The sequence below is a fragment of the Lepus europaeus genome, chromosome 7 (genome assembly GCF_033115175.1).
Source record: "Lepus europaeus isolate LE1 chromosome 7, mLepTim1.pri, whole genome shotgun sequence".
NCBI classification, from domain to species: Eukaryota; Metazoa; Chordata; class Mammalia; order Lagomorpha; family Leporidae; genus Lepus; species Lepus europaeus.
The window spans coordinates 113,488,708-113,508,708 of NC_084833.1; the positions used below are offsets into that span (position 1 = coordinate 113,488,708).

General features: G+C 54.1%; 2 protein-coding genes across 2 annotated transcripts; one reads left to right on the plus strand and one right to left on the minus strand.

Annotated features, from left to right (window-relative positions):
* Positions 1-6,960: 6,960 nt before the first annotated feature.
* On the plus strand, positions 6,961-13,723 carry NRGN (neurogranin). Its single transcript, XM_062198445.1, has 4 exons — positions 6,961-7,028; positions 12,489-12,715; positions 12,969-12,986; positions 13,389-13,723. The coding sequence occupies exons 1-2, from the start codon at positions 7,014-7,016 to the stop codon at positions 12,708-12,710; spliced, it is 237 nt and encodes a 78-aa protein (XP_062054429.1). The 5' UTR covers positions 6,961-7,013; the 3' UTR covers positions 12,711-12,715; positions 12,969-12,986; positions 13,389-13,723.
* A 1,617-nt stretch (positions 13,724-15,340) lies between these two features.
* VSIG2 (V-set and immunoglobulin domain containing 2) lies at positions 15,341-19,104 on the minus strand. Its single transcript, XM_062198446.1, has 6 exons — positions 19,044-19,104; positions 18,468-18,631; positions 17,504-17,711; positions 16,626-16,784; positions 15,608-15,727; positions 15,341-15,489 (listed from the first exon to the last, which is right to left on the minus strand). Exons 1-6 carry the CDS (start codon positions 19,102-19,104, stop codon positions 15,341-15,343), a joined length of 861 nt encoding a protein of 286 aa, XP_062054430.1.
* Positions 19,105-20,001: the final 897 nt, after the last annotated feature.

The following is a 20,001-nucleotide window of genomic DNA, read 5'->3' on the forward strand; positions in this document are numbered from 1 at the left end:
TTCTTTATTCTATTTTTACCTTTTTTCCATAAGTGACAAAAATTGTATATTCTCAAGGTATATAAAATGATGATTTGAGGGCTTTAAGAAGTTCTCCATCACCTGGATCAGCTCCCCACTTCCACCTGAGCCCCACTGAGGTTACCAGACCCACATCTCTGGCTGAACCAGGGATCTGTTTAATCTGACTGTCCAACTGAACCAGAAAAGAAACAAAAGTCCCTAACTGTACTACAAATAAGGTAAGAATTCACCTCCTGTAAGACTTCTTGTAAAAATCTATTAAAGCAGGCATTTGTCTGGATCCAAACTGAAGTGGTTATTATTGGATCTGCTCTAGGGTGTGCTTCTCAAATTTTATTAAAATGGTATTTGCTTTGCTATTAAAACAGTCGTGTTATGGGGCTGGCACTGTGGTATAACAGGTAAAGCCGCCACCTGCAGCCCATATGGGTGCCAGTTCTATTCCCAGCTGCTCTACTTCCAATCCAGCTCCCTGCTGGTGCTCCTGGGAAAGCAGTGGAGGACGGCTCCTGTAGCCACAGAGGAGACTTGGAAGAAGTTCCTGGCTCCTGGCTTTGACCTGGCCCAGCTCTGGCCGTTGTGGCCATTTAGGGAGTGAAACAGTATAAGGAAGACCTCCCCCTCCTCTGTCTCTCTTCCCCTCCCCCATAACCCTGCCTTTCAAATAAATAAAATAAATCTTTACAAAAATAAAAACAGGTGTGTTTGTTGAATGTTTCAGAAAGGATATGTAGGCCCAGCAGGTGCATATTGCTCAGCCATCATGAGCTTTTACTCAAGAGGAAAAGTGAGGAAGCAGGTTGAGGGAAGGGGAGTGAAATAGGACAAGCAGATGTCCAGTATTTTGAATTATACTGATACCCAGAAAAAATAATGGGATGAGGGTGCAGGGAACAGACACTCCACCCATCAATAGGAACAGGGACACATGTATAGGTCAGAGCTCTAGGGAATAGCAAGGCCACTGAGCAGGAATGAGCTTCCAGGTCCTGATGGGCTCTAATATGTCACCATAGATAGAGTTGGAACTTTAGATATAAAAGCTTGTGTGTGTGAGGAAGGAGACAGGATAGCTGTCCTTGGGGTCCTTCTGGACTGCAATGACATTAAATACATTGCATAACTCAAAACACCTGCCCTGCCTCAAACATCCTTCTGCCAGTCCCTTTATTTTAAAGATTTGCTTATTTATTTGAAAGGCAGAGTTACAGAGGCAGGGAGAGAGAAGTCTTTCATCCCCTGGTTTACTCCCCAAATGGCCACAACAGCCTGAGCTAGGCCAATCAGAAGCCAGGAGCCAGGAACTTCCTCAGGGTCTCCCACATGGGTACAGGGACCTAAGCGCTTGGGCCATTTTCTGATGCCTTTCCAGGCCATAAGCAAAGAGCTGGATCAAGAGTGGATTAGCTAGGACTTGAACCAGTGCCCATATGGGATGCTGGTGCCACAGGCAGAGGCCCAACCCACTATGCCACATTGCTGGCCCCCGAAGTCTTTCTTGATCATCCAAATTCCCATTCATTTCTCCCACACCTCAACTCCCATAACATTTACTATCTGCATCATTCATTTGACATATATCTCTGATTATTTCACACACATACACACACACACACATCTTTTTGGGTCAGATTATATGGTCTAGGGGAGAAAAGGGATTTTATCTGATTCCAAGTTCTGGGAACCTTTAGAGGGAAAACACAGAATTCAAAGTCAGAACTCTTGTGTCTTAAACCCAGTTCTGCATTTCATTAGGGGTCTGACAGGACAACTAACAAGCCATTTAACCTTGCTAGGCCTCAAGTTACCCCTAGGGAAAATGGGTTAAAATACTAATGCCAGCATGGCATTGTTGTACAGTAGGTTAAGTCAACACCTGTGATGCCAGCATCCTATACCAGGCTGCTGATTGGAACTTCAGCTGCTCCACTTTAAATCCAGCTAATGAGCCTAGGGAAGCAGTGGAAGATGGCCCAAGTACTTGAGCCCCTGCCACATCCATCCAGGGAGACCTGGATGGAGTTCCTGGGTCTCAGCTTTGATCTGGCCCAGCTCTGGCTGTTGTGGCCCTTTAGGAAGTGAACCAGTAGAAGGAAGAAAACTCTCTCTCTCTCTCTCTCTCTCTCTCTCTTTCTCTTTCTCTTTTCCCTTGCCTCTCTCCCTCTCTTTCTGTGTGGATCTGCCTATCAAATCGATAAGTAAATAAATTTTAAAATAAAAAATAAAATGAAAATATCTTTCTGTGTGGATCTGCCTATCAAATCGATAAGTAAATAAATTTTAAAATAAAATGAAAATAACAATGCCTCCTCACACAGTCCTTAACTCTTTAGAGTTATCCTAGTACTCACTCAATGGTATTGGTTCTGTCCCCTGCCTTACCAAGCACAGTCATCCCTCTTCCACCGCCGCCACCACCCCACTCATGGGGGATTGGTTCCAAGACTCTGCAGACGCCAGAAGCTGCTGATGCTCATATCCCTTGCATAAAATGATGCAGTATCCATAGATCCTATGCACAGCTCCTGTGCACATCAAACCATTTCTAGATTACTTACATTGCCTAACACAATGTAAATGCTATGTACCAGCTGTGATTCTATACTGCTTTGGGGCTAACGGGGGGAGAGCCTGTCCATATTCAGTACAGACAACTTTTTTTCCTCCAACTATTTCCAATCTACAGTTGCTGAATCCACAGAGGGCCAGCTGTATATGAAATCAAGCCTTTCGTACTATACTCCTGGCAGCACCCTGAACACAGCAGAGGCTCCACTATTTACTCTTCCTGACAACGCTGCCACCAATGACAACGCTGTTGTTGCCTGGAAAGGACTAGGGGTGAAGATGACTTAATGGTCACCTAAGCCCCAACAAACCTGATTTTTCAGTTTGAATGTACCGTCTGCCTCGGGCCTCCTGCTTTCTCCTTCTAACATGTGGGGTGAGGGTGGAAAGAGGCCTCCAGTCTGGCAGAGGTCCCTTTAAAAATGTACCCAGGCTCCTCTTCTGCCAACCAGGCTGCTAAAAATACTGCGACAGCAAAAGCTGAAATATTTGCAGGGAAAACTGAATTTCCTGCTACCCCCACCCCCTCCACTCAATCGGGTGAAATCCTGACCTAAGAAGCCCCCAAATCAGCTCTGACAAAGGCACAGGCCTCCTACTTTCCCATCCTCTTCTCAGCACGCAGCCGCTCTGTGGGCTTGAGACGTCATGCTCAGAAAATGCCCACTCTGAGGAGCGGAAGCCATGAGTATTGGCCAATAGACTGTCACGTGCCTTGGCTTTTCTCCCTGCTTACTAGGACCAAACCCACTCCAAATCCCCCTCCATCTGTCCCAAGAAGGATCGGTGGAGGACCACAGAAGCTTCCCGCTAATCCATCTTTCATCCTCTCTTTTTTCTGTTACCATCTCCTCTTCTGCCTGCCGTGGCTTTTACTCCTCACCTGTCTACTTCCACATTCCTGCTGACTCCAGTACCCTGCACTGACAGGCCTCAGCTCCCTTTTAAAGATTATTTATTTTATTTTATTTTTGACAGGCAGAGTGGACAGTGAGAGAGAGAGAAACACAGAGAGAAAGGTCTTCCTTTGCCGTTGGTTCACCCTCCAATGGCCGCCGCAGCCGGTGCACCACGCTGATCCGAAGGCAGGAGCCAGGTGCTTCTCCTGGTCTCCCATGCAGGTGCAGGGCCCAAGGACTTGGGCCATCCTCCACTGCACTCCCGGGCCATAGCAGAGAGCTAGTCTGGAAGAGGGGCAACTGGGACAGAATCCGGCACCCCGACCGGGACTAGAACCCGGTGTGCCGGCACCGTTAGGCGGAGGATTAGCCTGTTGAGCCACGGCTCCAGCCTCCTTTTAAGATTTTGATTTATTTATTTGAAAGGTAGAGTTACAGGGAGAGAGAGAGGGAGAGACAGAGAGAGGTTTTCCATCTGCTGGTTTACTCCCCAGATGGCTGGAGCAGGGACCAGAGTTGAGCTGATCCGAAGCCAGGAGCTTCTTCCAGTTCTCCTATGCAGGTGCAGGGGCCCAAGCACTTGGGCCATCTTCCACTGCTTTCCCAGGCCATAGCAGAGAGCTGGATTAGAAGAGGAGCAGCTGGGACTTGAACCTGTACCCATATGGGATGCTGAAGCCACAGGTGGAGGCTTAGCCCACTATGCCACAGAGCTGTCCCCACCCCAGCACCCTTTCTAACCCAGGTTTTCCAAAGCTCAGCTGCTTGACAGGCCTGCAGCCCTCCTCTTTAAGTAGCCAGAGGGGCTGGCAAGGGCGGAAGAGAGCTTTGTAAATTGGACGTGAAGGAAAGCAACAAGAGTGCCCAAGCCCAGCTGGCTAACAGGTAAAACTCTGACAGTTGACCTCTGGCATCCAGACCCCAGGTCAGGCAGGCAGCTGTGAGGAGGATCATCTAGCATCACTCCGTGGAGCCAGCAGATCCCAGCATCCCGGAGTGCACCTGGCACCTTTCCAAGCTCACCCAGTCAACAATCGTGGGCTTAGGGCTGACGTCAGCCATCTTGCTGCCAAACTCCAGGGGCCTCTTCATGGGGTGAGTATGTGCAATGGGACAGCAGTGGCGACAACCTGCTCTGGGTGTGAGTCCCTGCATGCCGTGCCTTCTGCCTATGTGCACGGATCACCTACATGAGGCCATCTGTGTGGCTGCTCCCGCCTCTGGCGCTTGACTGTGTGAGTGTCTGCCTTCTCATTCCGGTCCCTGCCTTGGTCTGTCTTCTTCCTCACCTCAGAGCTTGCCCATCCCCCAGGGCCAGCACTGTGGCCAGTTCTGCGTAGGCGCCTCAAGTGGGCTGTCACTGAAAGGGTTGTTTTGCGGGTGGAGCTGACGGTAGCCGTCTCTTTCCCCCAGGGCCCGCCAGTGCTCACAGACACCCTCACCCCCACACAAAGGTGTTTCAGGAAGAGGGAAGGGCTGTGCTGCCTGTGTGGGAGTTTGGGGGGTGGTGTTGTAAAGACACCCCCCCTTTCAGCTCTGACCAGCAGGAAGAAGGGCCCAGAGGCTGTGCAGGCTGCAGAGGGATGTTGCCTAGCAACTCGGGAGACTTTACTGCAAACTCACCAAATCCCGAATTCCTCAGCTCTAATTTGGGAAGGAAAAAGCACAGAGCCCAGGCCTGAATCCACTCGACCGTCCAAAATCTTCCTTCCCTCTCCCCTCTGGATTCTGGAGATGAAGCTCAGGGGGAAGTGGCACAACCTAAGGCCCCAGGTATGCCCATGGTTAAGGCAACGGCCAGAGTCCCCAGGACATCCTGCCATTTGGTGGAGGTGGGGGGGTTGGAAGATGTGCCAGAGACAGATTGGGGAACAGATTTTCAGTTACAAGGGTGGGTGGGTCCCAAGCATGCTGGGAGAGACACCCCTACACCCCATGCCCTGGAATCCCACCCAGCATTCTGCTCAGCTGGCCCCAAGCTGGCCAACACTTTCCCCATCATGATGGACACTGGCATGTCCCTACCACTCAAGTTCTCGACTTGGCAAGGAAAACCTCTGGCCCAAACATTCAGGTGGGAGGGGAGCACACCACAGCCGTGCCATGGCTTGCCAGTGGCTGTGTGTTCCCTACAGCACTGGGGCAAGACCCTGGGTCTTGCCTGGAGCTGTGGGGGCATTTTTCCCCTCCTAAGCTCTGATCGACCCTTCTTGCCTCGTTCTCACCTCTGGCATCTTGGCTGAGAAAGCCTTTCAGTCTGGTTTTCTCAGAGATGGCCCACCTTGCCACACAGCCTGCCCCGTGCCAGCTCTGGGCCTCTGACAACCAGGAGGAAGCCCCTCTGGGATGCCTCTCCTTTATCTCCCCTTCCCAGCCTCTCCCACAGCCCACAGCCTTCCTCGTCTTGCACCCAAAGAGCCAACTACTCCTGATAATCCCCTAAACTACTTGGGTTTGCTTAGTGTCCCTTGTCTCAGGAGGAGAAGAGGGAGTGGGGGAGGGGGAGACAGTTTTTGTCTTATTCTGAAGCAATGGATCAAGAAGTTAAGCAGAGTCTCCTAAGAAAAGAGGGGTGTGGGGTGGAGGCTGTGCCTCCAGATCTCTATGGATAGATTATATACATACAGAATGGTGTTGTACACAGATGATTTTGTTTGGTGCAGGGCACAGAGACAGATAGATGATAGAAAGAGAGAGAGAGAGAGAGAGACCATAGATACACAGATGGATGGATACATAGATGGTGCAAACATCTTGAGTAGAGTGACTGCTCCTGCACACGCCCATAACGTAGGGTGTCTGTATGGCTGTTTTTGCAGATTGTGTACAGGAAGAAAGGCACGGTTAGCGAGCCTGGGGAATATCACATACGGACACGTGGGGCTTGCGAGCTGGTGTGTGGCTATGCGTCCATCGCAGCGCTGAGCACCAGCAGCTCTCGGCGTCCCGCGCTAGGAGCGACGGTGGGACCTTTTTTGCCACACGTCCTAAGAAGCCTTTCTTAGCCGCCTGAGGGGGAGGGAAGTTAGGGGGAGCCATATTCGGGACTCCAGCTAGGTGGTGGAAGCGGGAGCAGGTGGGAGGGGGTGCTGCGCCCAGATGTGCCCGGCATGGAGAGGGCCTCCTTCTGCCTACTCGGGAATACAGCTGCCCGGCGGTCTGCCGCTTCGCCAGCAAGGGGGCCGAGTTTGGGAGGATGGGGCGTGTAGGAGGGATGGATGGAAGTGTGTGGGCGGCGGGCTGGGGCAGGAGCAGAGCGCGGCGCAGCCAGCCCAGAGAGGGAGGGGCCCGCCCCGTTTCTCCCCGCCCACCCTGCCCTAGGCGTCCCCCAATTGGCTAGCCGACCGCGGGGCTCAGGTTACATTCGCGAGCTGAGCGGAGCGCGGGAGACAGGACCCGACAGGAGAGCCGCTGGTTCCGCGCGCGGCGGCGGGCGCCCGACTGCCCCAGAGCCCCCCCACCCAAAACACACAGACCCCACCCCTCCCCGCGCCCCAGCCAAGAGCCCCCCCAAACACCGGCATGGACTGCTGCACCGTAAGTGAAAGGGTCTGGGATGGAAGGGGGTGCGGAGACCTAGGAGCAAACAGGGGCGCCTGCCGAGAAGTGGGTGGGGGGCGGAGGGTGGAGGGTGGTGGCTAGTGGGTGGTGGAAGGCGCCCGCCCGGCTTCGAAGCCCTGGGAAAAATGGTCCGCACCTCGGCGGGGGCGTCTGAGCGCCCATCCACAGCGCAATCCAGGTGGGACTGCGGGCTGAGCCAGGGCTCTGATGCAGGCGAGCTGCAGGTTAGACAGGGGGAGGAACTTCCACCGTGAGACACTGCAAACCGTCGCTCCGCGAAGGTGCAGCGACTCCTTTCCCCCAGCTCTCGATCCCCACCCCAAGCCCCATATTGCTGCCGCTGCCGTCGGTGGGCGGACAGGCTGGTCCTCGCGACTCTCCTGCGATCCCCTAAGCACCCGGTACAGCGCCGGCTACGATCGGTTCACTCTGGTTGGCTTCGTGTGGTTCTGGGGAGGGGTTGTGGGCCTCTAGCTGTGGAGGGGCTGGGGGAAGTGACCGCGAGAGAGCCCTGCTGGCGAGGGAAGGAAGTGTCTACCATTTGTCAGCGCCCACACGGAAACCTGGATGCTGCAAATGCCTAACGCCAAGCAGGTTGCTGCTAAGGCGGCCCGGTATGAGAGCGCCTGGCTCAGTATATAAAAGATTTTTGTGTTGTAAGTTTGTTTGTAGCCCTTAAGTGTGGAGAAAGACTGCTGCAAAGCCCTCGCATTCTCACTCAACCAACCCAACTAACCATTCAGGACAGTTACTGACTGTGCAGGTTCCCAACCGTCCACTCATTCCATAGCCTACGAAAGAAAAAAAAAAAAAATGTGAGGTTTGGAAGGAAAGGGCAACCCTGTCTAAGAGGCAGGTCCCCTGCCCACACCTGGGTGCCAAGAGGCAGAGAGAATGTAGGCTCGCGTCCTGGTGGTTGTAGTTTTAACTCATAAGAATCACGAGTAGTTGCCAATCTGTGAACGCTTACCATAAACCTAGCATTTTACGTTTAAGCATTGCAACAACCGGTGAGGTAGGTGTTATTTCACGAATGTGCCAGCTGAAGTTTAGAACAATTAAGTGATTTTTTTCTAAGTGTGAAGCAGGATTCCAGCCTGGCCCTGATTTGAATAGCCGTATTTCAATCTTCCCTCTAAAAATTTGCTGTTTTCCCCTTATTCTAAAAGGTACATGCTCAACCTAGAGAATGTAAAAACTAGAGGGAAGTATAAAAAGAACTTCACCTATAATCCCACCTGGAGCACAGTATAACACATCCCCTCCCTGTCTCCTCCTTCCTGTGCTCCAGGAAGCAGTGTTGGACTGTGAAAGGACAGTGGGCTCTTGGTGCAGATTTCCTAGCTGCCCCTCATCTCCAGCGGTGTTTCTAAAGTAGAGAAACCGAACGCATGGTGGGCTCTAGAATATGAGTCGGTGGTTTGGTGGCTGGGGTGGGGGCAGGGAGATCTGGGGGAAGAAGAGACTGCAGGGGCAGGGGAAGCAGGATGTATGGCCAGTGGGAAAAGATGAGTGAGCAAAGAAGCCAGGGAAGGAATGCAACTTGTCTCCTCCCGCATCTACTAGAGTAATCTGGGTAGGATGTGAGGTCTCTGCCTACAGCCCTGGACTACCCGGGCTAGTGTTTGTGATGTCCAGGGAGGCACAGTGGGGGAACGATGGATATGGTTGGTCTCAGTGTCTGCCAAAAAAAGGGGAGCTGCCCACCCAAAAGGCATGGAAGAGGCAGACACACAAATATCCGTGGTCCAGGGTCCTGGGGCACCTCTTCCCATGCACCTGTACACAGCGCTTAAGGGCTAGCAAGAGAGGCGCTATCGTCAGACTGTACAGGGGGAGGGGAGGGCAGGAAGAGGGAGAGGAGGTGACAAGGGTGGAGGGCCAGGGAAGGGCAGGGCTGGGCTGGGCGTTTCCCCATTCTGTGGAGGGCGGGCTGGTGGGCTCAGTGCTCAGAGGGAGCTGTGGATGTGTCTTTTCATCATCCATTCTGCTGCTCTCCTTAATGTCCACTTCACCTGGAGTTTGGGAAGAACCCAGTGCTGCCTTACTTCCTCTGTCCTCTTGCTAAGGAGGCTGAAACAGAAAGAAGAAAGAAGAAAGCAGATTTGTTTTGTTATCTTTTAGGAGACAGAGCTGTTGAGTCAAATGTTCCAGTTGCTGATTTACATCGCCATATATATCTATCTATCTATATATATTTCCTGCATTTGGTTAATATGAAGAGGCAAAGAAACATTTTTTCTGGCTCCTATTCCTTTCCTTTGCTTAGTCTAGTTGACTTGATCTAGCTGAATTAATAGAAATAACCTACCCTGAGCCAGTGATAAGCAGCACAGACCACTGAATCCAATCACACTATCTGGCAGCTGTGCAAGTCTGAGTAAGTTAGATCTCTGAGGCTGTTTCTTGACTTCTAAAATGGGGATTAAATGAGGTAATATGTGCAAAGCGCTTAGCACGGGACCTGACGCATCACAGGCACAGGCAGGGCAGATCCTAAGGCAATTGGGATTTGAGAGATGAAGGCGACGTTGTTCATCTAGGTCAAGTTCTAGCTGTGGCTGAAGAAAATGAGATGATCAGAGGTGCCCAGCTGGGACTAGAAGCCATGGCTTCTACTTTGTGGACGGGCACACTTTCCTCTCCCAAAGAGCCCCAGTTCCTGCAGAGCTCTCCAACTTATGCCATCAGAGTTGGCTTTGGAAGGCACCAGCCTAGGCACCTTCACCAATGAGCTCCTGCCCGGATTCCTTTTCACCCTCCCTCCGGTTCTCCCTGAGGACAGGCTACCTCTTAGCAGCTCCATCTTGAAAATTCAGCTGGAGGGAGAAGGGTTGATTCTGTGGGGAAGCAGTGTGTTGGGGGTGGCTTTCCCTCTTGTTCCAGCTTTTCATCCTGGATCCAGCTGGGGTGGGTGGTGACAGCAGGTCTGGTCTTCACATGGTTGGGGGAAGATACCCCTTCCTCCGCTCAACTTCCCCAGCCCTGCGCAGCTGCCGAGGCCAAGGAGAAGAAGGGGGTGGAAATGATTTTCTGTGGTTGTTTTTGAGAAGCAGCTCATTTTGCTCCTTGAGACTATTCCAAGAAAGGCTTAAGCTCTGAGAATCAAAAGAACCCAAAGCAGTTGTTTCTGGTTTTTGGTGAGGAATGAGATGTCAGGGAGAGCTCTAGACCTGGGAAAGACAAAGAGAGTGAGAGTTGGGCCATGACACACCTGCCCCTTGCTAACTCCTTTTAACGGTGTTTACGTCGATGGTGGGCATCTTGAGCACGAAAGGGAAGTAGTTTGAAGCCTAGGAAATGAGGATTGCCTTGGAAAGCATGGTGAAGGGAGCCTTCTCTGGAACTAGGCTTGGTTTTCTAGAATTTCAACCTGTGCACCTGAGGCAGACCTGGCTGAGCTGGTGCTGATGAAAGCTTCACACATCTCCCACCCACTTAGGAGAACCAGAAGGGTGGTGGAGGGGAAGGAGAGAAAGTGGAACCCAATTGCCATTACTGCGCGAGACCTTGGGCATCTCAGTACAAGTCCTCAGACAAAAAAAATGAATGTGACTTCCTAGGAGCCAAAGGACCAGATCTGAGGAGAAGCTCCCTCTGACTGCACAGTCATCGTCTCCTTCCCAACCCACACTACCGCTGGAACCAGGCTCAGGGGCTGATCCATTCCAGAGCCTTGCCCAGAATGGATCCCACCAATTCCCTAAGCCTGCTGTCAGCTAGGGTAGGCTGTTAGAGAAACAGAACACTGCTTTGGGACATGGGGGTGGGTCTGGGTATTATTGGGCTGAGCCATGTGAAACTGTTATCATATGATCACATTTTGCCTAGAAAAACAACTATTTCACTTCACCTCACTGTTATTTAAAATATCCATTGTAATAGCTACTATTTATTGAGCCACTAGATTATGCCACAGTTTTATGCATATCATGCTGTTTACTCTTCCCGACAACCTATAGGAATTGGTACTATTAGCCCGGTTTTCCAGATGAAGGGGCTTAGATAGGAAACGATTAGGTAACTTGCTCTAGACCATGCAATTACAGGAGGCGAAAGAGCCTCAGGTTGTTTTCTGGGCTGTATTTACTTATCCTACAGGGTAGGGGCTACAAATACACTCTGGACTCTGACATATGACTCCTAGGTCCACCACTGACTACAGATTGAACATCTCTCATCTGAAAATCCAAAATGCTCCAAAGTCCAAAACTTTTTGAGAGTTGACAAAACACGCCCAACTGGAAAATTCCATATCTGACCTCACGTGACACATTGCAATCAAAATGCAGGCACACACACAGGATTTATTCATCATCCCCAAGGGGAAAAAAGACCCTCCCAGCTCTTTCGCTTATCTTTTCAGAGTTTGGAATATTTGTAATTACATAATAAGCTATTTAAAACCTAGGAAAAATGTGAGATTTTAAATACTCTCAGTCCCAAACATTTCAGATAAGCAATGGGCAACCTGTATCCATGTAACCTCAGGTAGGTTTGTAAACTAAGCCCCAATCACTGGTTTTTTATTAGGAGTAAATTAGAGTAATAATAAGGAGGTATATCACAGCTTTATTGTTGAAGAGGAAATTAAATAATGCCTGTGAAACACTGTGTTACCACACCCAGAACATAGTAAGCACTTCAATGAGAGGTACTGTGCTAATTCCCTTTTTCCCATGAGCACACCAAGGAAAGGATTCTTGCTCCTGCTGATCCTTTCTTTGGGAGGAGGGGTTGGTGTTTGCTTTTGGAGTGAAGCCATTTCTCTGTCACTCCTTCTGGACTATCTCCTCTTGTCTGTGTTTGAGTTCCTCCTGGGGATCAGTGGAAAATGGAGAGTCACTGGGCAAACAGTGTCTGGGCAGCTAATCCTAGGTGGGGAGAGGCTGACGCCCTGGGCGGTAGCCGCTCCTGGCTCTGCTTCCAGCTGTGAACAGCGGTGTGTGTCTACTCAGGGAAAGGAGGACTTGCAGAGCCTTCCACACCCTGACCTCAGGAATCCAGTGGTCCCTGGGAGCTGGAGAACCCCCCCCTCTCCCGCGCTCTGAGAACCCCGGGGCCTGCGGCCACATCCTGGAGTGCCTGGTGCTGTCTCCCTTGCTCCTCCGAACTCACTCTCCACTCAGCTTTTGCAGCTGCTTTAACTCAGCCGCAGGTCCTGTGCCCTTACCTATGCAGAGCTCTCTGGCTTTTTAGTGTCCTGCACCACCTGCACTTTCCTGGTTCCGGCAAACAACCGCCCCCTTGGTCCAGAAGTTTTCTCTGTGCCTGCTGCTGCCCCAGGGCACACACACACACAGCTGGTGCAGAGCCCTGCCCCAGCCCTTCTCCACACCCTTGGCACCCCCTCTCTGCATCCCCGCGGGGGTCTCTGCCCAGTCACCCCACAAGAACCCCCTCCCTCCTCGTCCGCCCTCCCCCCTCCTCCCCCAGGAGAGCCCCTGTTCCAAGCCAGACGACGACATCCTAGACATTCCGCTGGACGATCCCGGGGCCAACGCGGCCGCTGCCAAAATCCAGGCGAGTTTCCGGGGCCACATGGCGAGGAAGAAGATAAAGAGCGGAGAGCGCGGCCGGAAGGGCCCGGGCCCCGGGGGGCCGGGCGGAGCCGGGGGCGCCCGGGGAGGCGCGGGCGGCGGCTCCAGCGGAGACTAGGCCAGGTGAGGCGGGCGGGACGACGCCGGCAGGGGGCGCTGCTTCCCCAGCGCTCCTCCGCAGGACCGAGGGGGACTGAGGGCGGGCGGGGTAGGTGGAGAGGGGTGTGCAGGAAGCTCAAGGTTGGGGGCTGGAAATCCGAGGCTTTGGAGCGGGTTGGGGTGGAGGGGGCTGGGAGGAGGCTGACGGGGCTGTCGTTCCGAGCACTCACCTGTTTCTCGCTCCTCGCCCTCCCTTCTGCCCTCCCCGGGACCGAAGAACTGAGCATTTTCGAAGGTAATGAACAGGACTCGAAGCGGCGGGGTGGGCTCCCTGAGGGGGAGGAAAGCACCAAATTCCCGACCCTTCCCTATGACCTTCCGCGCCCCGGAATATGCACCTGCACCTGGGTTTTCTCATCGAGATGCCTGAGGCTACGACCGGGACACACCTGAGCCAACCCAGATAGGCATTCACCCCTCATTTTGGCTGCACAAGCCCGGGCCGGGGGCCGTAAACACCGCGGCACGCGCGCGCACCTGCCACGGGACTCGGCTCAGCTCAGCGACTCGGGGTGGGCGGTTCTGGGTGACTGGGGCCCCGCCCTGGTACCCCGGCTCGGGAAGCGGGGGGGGGGGGGGATGGGGGGTGGAGGCAGTTCCAGCAGTGGCCAGGCTCTCAGACCTTCTCTGTCCTCAGTTCCCGAGGAGAGATGGACGCCGCGCCCCCTTCGCAGCCACGAGACTTCCCTGCCGTGTTTGTGCCCCCCTCGTTCCTACCAACCCGACCGCTCCAGGAGCCCCCTGCGTCCCAGAGACTTTCCCAGGCAGGCTCCGTCGCGGAGTCGCTAAGTCCGCTCCCTTTTAGTTGGTCCTCCTGGCCGCTGTGGTCCCAATCCTCCCCGCGTACCCCAATTTTCCTCCTTTGGCTTCTGGCCCACCTCGCCCCGCACCCTGCATGCAGCTTTGCCTCCGCGGCCTCGGGGCGCTTTCCTGCGCGCCCTGCAGGGGGCGCCCTAAGCGTCGCCCAAGTACACTCACTGTCAAAAAAAGAAAAAAAAAAAAGTCCTTTCTTTTTGTGCACAGCTAAAGGGGGCGCCCTGCGTTTCTGTGCGGTTCCCGCCCCCACCCTAGCCCCAGAAATTTAGCTCTGGGCCGAGGAGGGAGGGGAAGAGGGGTTGTATGGTGTCGGGTGCCCCTTGCTGTGATCCCACACCCGCCTGTCATCTCTCCCTCTTCTCCCCCAGCGCAACCCCCGCAGAGCAGCCTCTCCAGCTCTCTTGCTGTTAACGCTAGCGCCAAGCGCCAGGGAGGCTCGGTAGGAGGAGTCTTCCGCGGCCCCGCCCCTGTCGGCCCCGCCCCCGCCGGGCTCCTGGGGCTGTGGCCGGAAGGGTTTTAATCTCCGTGTGTGCATGTGACCGTGCTGGGTTGGAATGTGAACAATAAAGAGGAATGTCCAAGTGTTCACAGGGTGCTGGAGGGGAGGGAGTTTGGGTGCACAGAGCCACTGCTTGGCTCCTGAACAGGTCTCACTTGACCAAATCTTTGCGAGTGAAGTGCAGAAGCAGCTAGGTTGAAACCCACCCTGGTTTGACACTCCAGCTTCCTGCCTATACAGCATCCTCTCTCTCCGACGTCTTTTACTAATGATAACAATCTGGGCTGCCTAGAGGAATTTGCCGCAGCCGCAGCAAGAAGAGGGAGACAATATGGTACCCAAAGACTTTATTGATGTTTCCCTCGCCGCTCTCGGGGATTGAAGAAGTCAGACCAACATGGGGAGCCTGGACTTGGTGGTCGTCACAGTGCTGGCAGATGGGGACCTCTCCAGGAGCCCTGTACTAGCATCCGCTGGCAGAGAAGTTTGCTCAGAAATCCCAGGGGCAACGGCGTCCACCCTGAGGGTCATAGGCAAATTCTTAGTGAGCCTGGGGCCATCCTCCAGCCGAGACACTCCTAAAGATTGCTGTGCAGGAGACTCGTCTGTGGACTGTGGGCCTTTGATTAAAATGAAGATCCCAAGCCCCATCACCCTTCCCCCACCACCACCACCAACCCCTACACACACATACACATAGACAGGACGCCTGAGTCTGGTCCAGCTCAGAAGTGACCTGGATCCGAGCATTTGCCATTCTCCTGGTGATTCCTGTCCAGGTCACCCAGGGACCATGCTTCGAGAACACTGCTCTGATCCCTTGCACCTTATGACTATTCGCTGTAATGGATGTTAGAGGCAGCGTTTGCTTCTCTCTTGCTGATGGCTCCACACAGAAGAACTAAGCCAAATGCTCAGAACAAATCCAGCTCCTGACATCCACCTCCCACCACTCCTTCCAAGTGGTTACTGTACATGCAAGTGCCTTAAAAACCTAAGTCAACCTTTCCTTAAGCATGAGGGGTGTCAAGGCAGCCCTGCAAACTGAGCCATCTCCCCGGCTTGTGACTCGACCCCTCCATGCGGTAGCCCTTGCTCGCACACTCCGATTACACAAGTTGTACTGCTGCCACAGCCACCCAATTCCAGGGCTGAGCAGCATCTCCTGCCCCTAAACATTTGTAGCAATGCATGTCAGAGTTTAAGGGCTGAAAGCACCCACTTTTAGCCCAAACCCTTTCCTCCCTGTCCGCACTGCCCCCCAGCCCTCATGCTCACCGAAGGTCATTGCCCCCATATGTCTCCTTGGGCTTCTTCCTCCTCTCTTTCTGGAACCTGAGCAGACAAAATACAGCAACCGACAGCAGCAGAATTCCCAGGAGCACCCCAATCAGAGTCCCGGCCACTCGACCACTGGAGGAGTCTGTAAGGAGACACAAGACCCTCAGAGCTGCAAACCCTCCTTGGCCCATGCTCAGACACCTTCATGCAGTCTCCTCAACCCAAAGCCTGCCACCTGGCTTCTGCCCAGCATCTCCTACCGGTCACAGTGAGGGTCAGTTCACAAGACGCACTGCCCATCTGGTTGGTGGCCACACAGCGGTAGGTGCCCGAGGAGCTCATGGAGAGATTGGTGAGAATGAGCTGGCCAGACACTTCATCTAGAGAGGGAAGAGGAAGTGTTCCACCACTCATTCAACCCTCAGTGAGCACCTGCTGTAAGGAAAGCACGTGGCATTTCGCCCTTACAACGCTCCCGTTAGGAAAGGACTATCCTCAGTTTCTCGGTGGGGAAACTGGCTCAGAGAAAGGAAATCATTTATCCACAGGGGAATGCCAAAGCAGCCGCCTTTCCCTGGGTAGGGGACAGCTCACACATGAAGGGTTCAGCAACTGTGCTGGGATTCGGGGTGCTTACCGGCTGATATTGAGGTCCTGCTTAGAGATAGAAGCTTGATTTCTAAAACTGCATCCTCTTGGGGGTGGGTCTAAGCAGACCCCAATACCTTTCCAAACTGCTTACCTTTATTTCAGAAGGCAGAGAACACCCCAGGAGGTGATGGGGAGGGGCTCCTGGACAGATGAAGGGGTTTGCTAGGGCTTTGGCTACAGTGGAAGAAAGGGGAGACTGCAGCCCACAAGAAGGGGAGAGGCTAAGGCTCTGATGTATACATGGTTCCTCTGAAGAAACTGGGTTAAATGATTTCAGGGAGCCCATACTCCTCTGCCTCAGCTCCCTCTCCAGGAAGTTCATGACCTTTCAGAAATCTAAGAGACACCCCCCTGCCAAAAGCAGGCACGTGGGAAGTCTCAGGATGCTCCTGCCCTTGTGGGACATTAGGAGTGTTTTTAGCTTAAGAATGGGGTACCCAGCCACAGACTATGCAGGAAGGGAAACTGGAAGGGAACAATACAGGAAGCCAAAGAAAAGGCAGGGGAAAGGCAATGCCATTATCTCATTCCCCTCCTCATAGCCCTGGCAATGTGGGTGGGTGGGGCTTAGAGATTAGATTCCCCCAGGGGCTTAGATTTCCTCCTCCTGATGCCCTGGGCCCTTACCTTGAACCGCGCTTCCAGGAGGAGGTGTCGGAGAAGATCCAAGGTGCACCCAATTGTACACTGGCTTGGGAGCTCCCTCGGAAGAGCTGCATCTCAGGGCCACAGAGCCTCCCACAGAGGTCCGCCCGCTCTGGCTGCATAGGGGTCTACTGGGGGGCACTGCAAAGGCCATAGCGCGTTAGCCATCGTCTAACCCCACTCCCTCGAAGTGCTACATTTCCTGCTTCGATACCTCTACCAAACAGAGGTTCACTCCTGTTCAGACAATGCTGAATCCCGGGCAGTGATTTCCACTGCTGGAAATGCTGATTGTTAGGACATTCTTCCTCCTGTGGAGCCAGAATCTGTGTCAATTTAACAGCTGCCTATTGGTTCCAGTTCCTGCCCTCTGGGCTCACGGAAGAAAAACTAAAATCCCTGCTCCACACTGAGAGCCCTTCAGATATTTGAATACAGCAGTCAGCCACCACATCCTCCATCTTCCCTCTCCCACTTTGCCTTGGTAAAAGTTTCTCCGAGTGGCTCTCTCTCAGCAGGCTCTAGTTTGAGATCACAAGGAAGCTCTGCACACAAAGTTGGTGCTCCTTTAACAGCCACTCCCCTGTCCCTGACCTTGGGAGGTTTCCAGGCCATTGGAGCTAGTGGGGACGTGACTCAGATCCCCACACATGGGAAGACCTTTCTCTCCCAGATCCATTGTTACCAGGCCCCAAGGGAGGAGACAGTCCCTATGGAATGTGAGGTTGGCGGTGGACCATCTAGATTAGAAGATTTGGAGCCCTCAGCACAGGGCTGGAAATCAGCACGAGGGGCCATTCAGCTGGGCCACTGCACGCTTTGAGGTACGGGAGTGGTGGTGGGTCCACAGCCTGCCTTACCCAGCACAGTAAGGTTGATCAGCCCCAACCCATTGGTGTAGAAATCTGGCGGGTTGTTAACTTGGCAGAGGTAGGTCCCGGTGTCCGAGGCTCGGACCTTTGTCAGTTTCAGGGTGGCCACGCCTCCTGTGGGGGGGTTCTGGAGCAGGCTGGCCCGCTCGGCCTTGGAACCGGTGGGATACAGATGGCCGCTAGTGAAGTAGAGGATCTGCAGAGGGAAGGAGGCAAATGTGTGCCTTTTCCTGCCGGGCACAAACTCTACCATCCTTCCTCATTTTTTTGTTTTTTCATTTGACAGGTAGAGTTATAGACAGTGAGGGAGAGACACAGAAAGAAAGGTCTTCCCTCCGTTGGTTCACTCCCCAAATGGCTGCCACGGCCAGCATTGTGCCGATCCGAAGCCAGGAATCAGGCGCTTCTCCCTGGTCTCCCAAACGGGTACAGGAGCCCAAGGACTTGGGCCATCCTCCACTGCCTTCCCAGGGCCACAGCAGAGAGCTGGATTGGAAGAGGAGCAACCGGGACTGGAACCGGCGCCCATATGGGATGCCGGCGTGGCAGGCGGAGGATTAACCAAGTGAGCCACTGCACCAGCCCCAAGATGTCCCTCATTTACACCAACCAGGGACAGGGCAAGCCCATGGTCCCCAGACACCGTCCCCTGCCAGTGATAAATGATTCCCTGCTTTCAGCTAAGCGTGGGGCAAGTGAATGCAGCTATGGCTGGAAGGGGCAGCATATTCCCCTGCAATGGGCCGCAAACACCCTGGTGTCCACGGTTTGTGGACTGAAACTGGACGCACCGATAGTGGAGTTGGATGTAGAACTATGGGGGAGGAAGGGGTGACCGAGTCCAGCGACTATAGCCCTGAGAAGACCTAGGAAAAGCCCACCTAGCTTCCCAGCCCAGCATACTGCCCCTAGCCCTGGCCAACCCCACCCCAGGCAGTGGCTCTCTGCTTACGGGATGAGACTCCGAGATGGGCTTCCCAGGCTGCACGAAGCTCCACTCCAGGGCGAAGTTGTCTCCCACGGACGTGCTGTAGCTGCAGGTCAGCTCGGCAGTGTGGCCCACGGGCGCGCTCAGAGGCTCAGCTGGCACCTTCACCTCCACTGCTAGCCCCGGGGCTGTGGAGGGCACAGGGAGGCGGGGACCATATCCCGGTCATGTGGAAGGTCCGGGGGCTCGGTCCCCAGAGGGCACCCCTCTCCTCTCAATCCAGTCCCGCCTTCCCGGGAAGGAAGTTTGGGCCCAGGGCCCGGCAGAGTTTTGTGGGTAAAAGGGCCAAGACCGGGCCTGGTATGAGGGCGTGTTTGGCAGGGAAAAAAAAAAAAAAGAAATAGTGCTGTGGTGGGTAAACCATGGCCACCAGCCGAACTCGCCTCCTCTGCACTCCTGGCCCTTCACATCCCCTCCCCAGCCTCGATCCAGGCAGCCGCGGCCCCACGGCAGCCCCAGCCTGGCTGGCCCGGACTGAGCAGCCCCCAGGAAGCAGGTCACCAGGCCTCTGACCCCAGCTCTGGCCCAGCCCCTCCTCACCATTTAGGCATGCAAAGCCCAACAGGGCCCCACAGAGGAAAGGCCCCGGGAGCCCAGCCATGCCACGTCCTGCCGTCCTGCTGTCGTCTGTTGGTCAGTCTGGGAGCCCAGGTCTGGAGAAGGGAGTGCCCACAGGGCAGCCACCCGGTACTGGGCAGGAGCGAGACAGCTATCTCAGAGCAAACAAGGGGAGAGGCCAGCACCCTCAGGTAGGGAAACGCTCCTCCCTCCTGCGGGCCTGATGCAGGACTCACTCTACCTGGTTCCTCCTCTTCCCCTTCTCCCCATTTCTGAAGTTGTCAGTTGGTCGGGCGCTGGTTTCTCAGCCAGGCATGGGGTGGGCACCCTCCTGGGAAGGGCTGTGGGGGAGAGAGTGACTTTGTAGGAGGAGGAGGCCATCGGGTACCCTGAGAGCTGGCATACTGGGAGTCCACAGAGCGAGGCTGAGCCCCAGGCCTCACAGCCTTTCTGGCCCCTTTACAGTTTCTTTGTCCTGCCAGGCCCCTCTCCCTCTTCATCACTTGCTGGGGTTTGAGATTCCGTGAACACTACAACTTCCTCCCCATTTCCAAAGCCCATTCCTTCTCCATTTTAAAAAGGTCAGAGAAACTGAGACCTAGAGGAGACCTCATTGTTGTTAGGAAAGGGCACAGCGACACTGGGACAGAAACGGCCATCCATCCTCTGCAGTACCCTCAGTAACTAGAGGGACCGGTGCTGGAGGGCAGCTGTGCTTGTTAGTGAATCAGTGGTGTGGGAAAAAGGAGCATGAGTCTGGTTGCTGTCCTCTCTCCCTGATTAAGAAGAGATGAAAGGGGCTGGTGCTGTGGCGTAGTAGGTGGAGCCACTGCCTGTGGTGTTGGCATCCCATATGGACACTGGTTCAAGTCCTGGGTGCTCCACTTCTGATCGAGCTCTCTGCTGTGGCCTGGGAAAGCAGTGGAAGATGGCCCAAGTC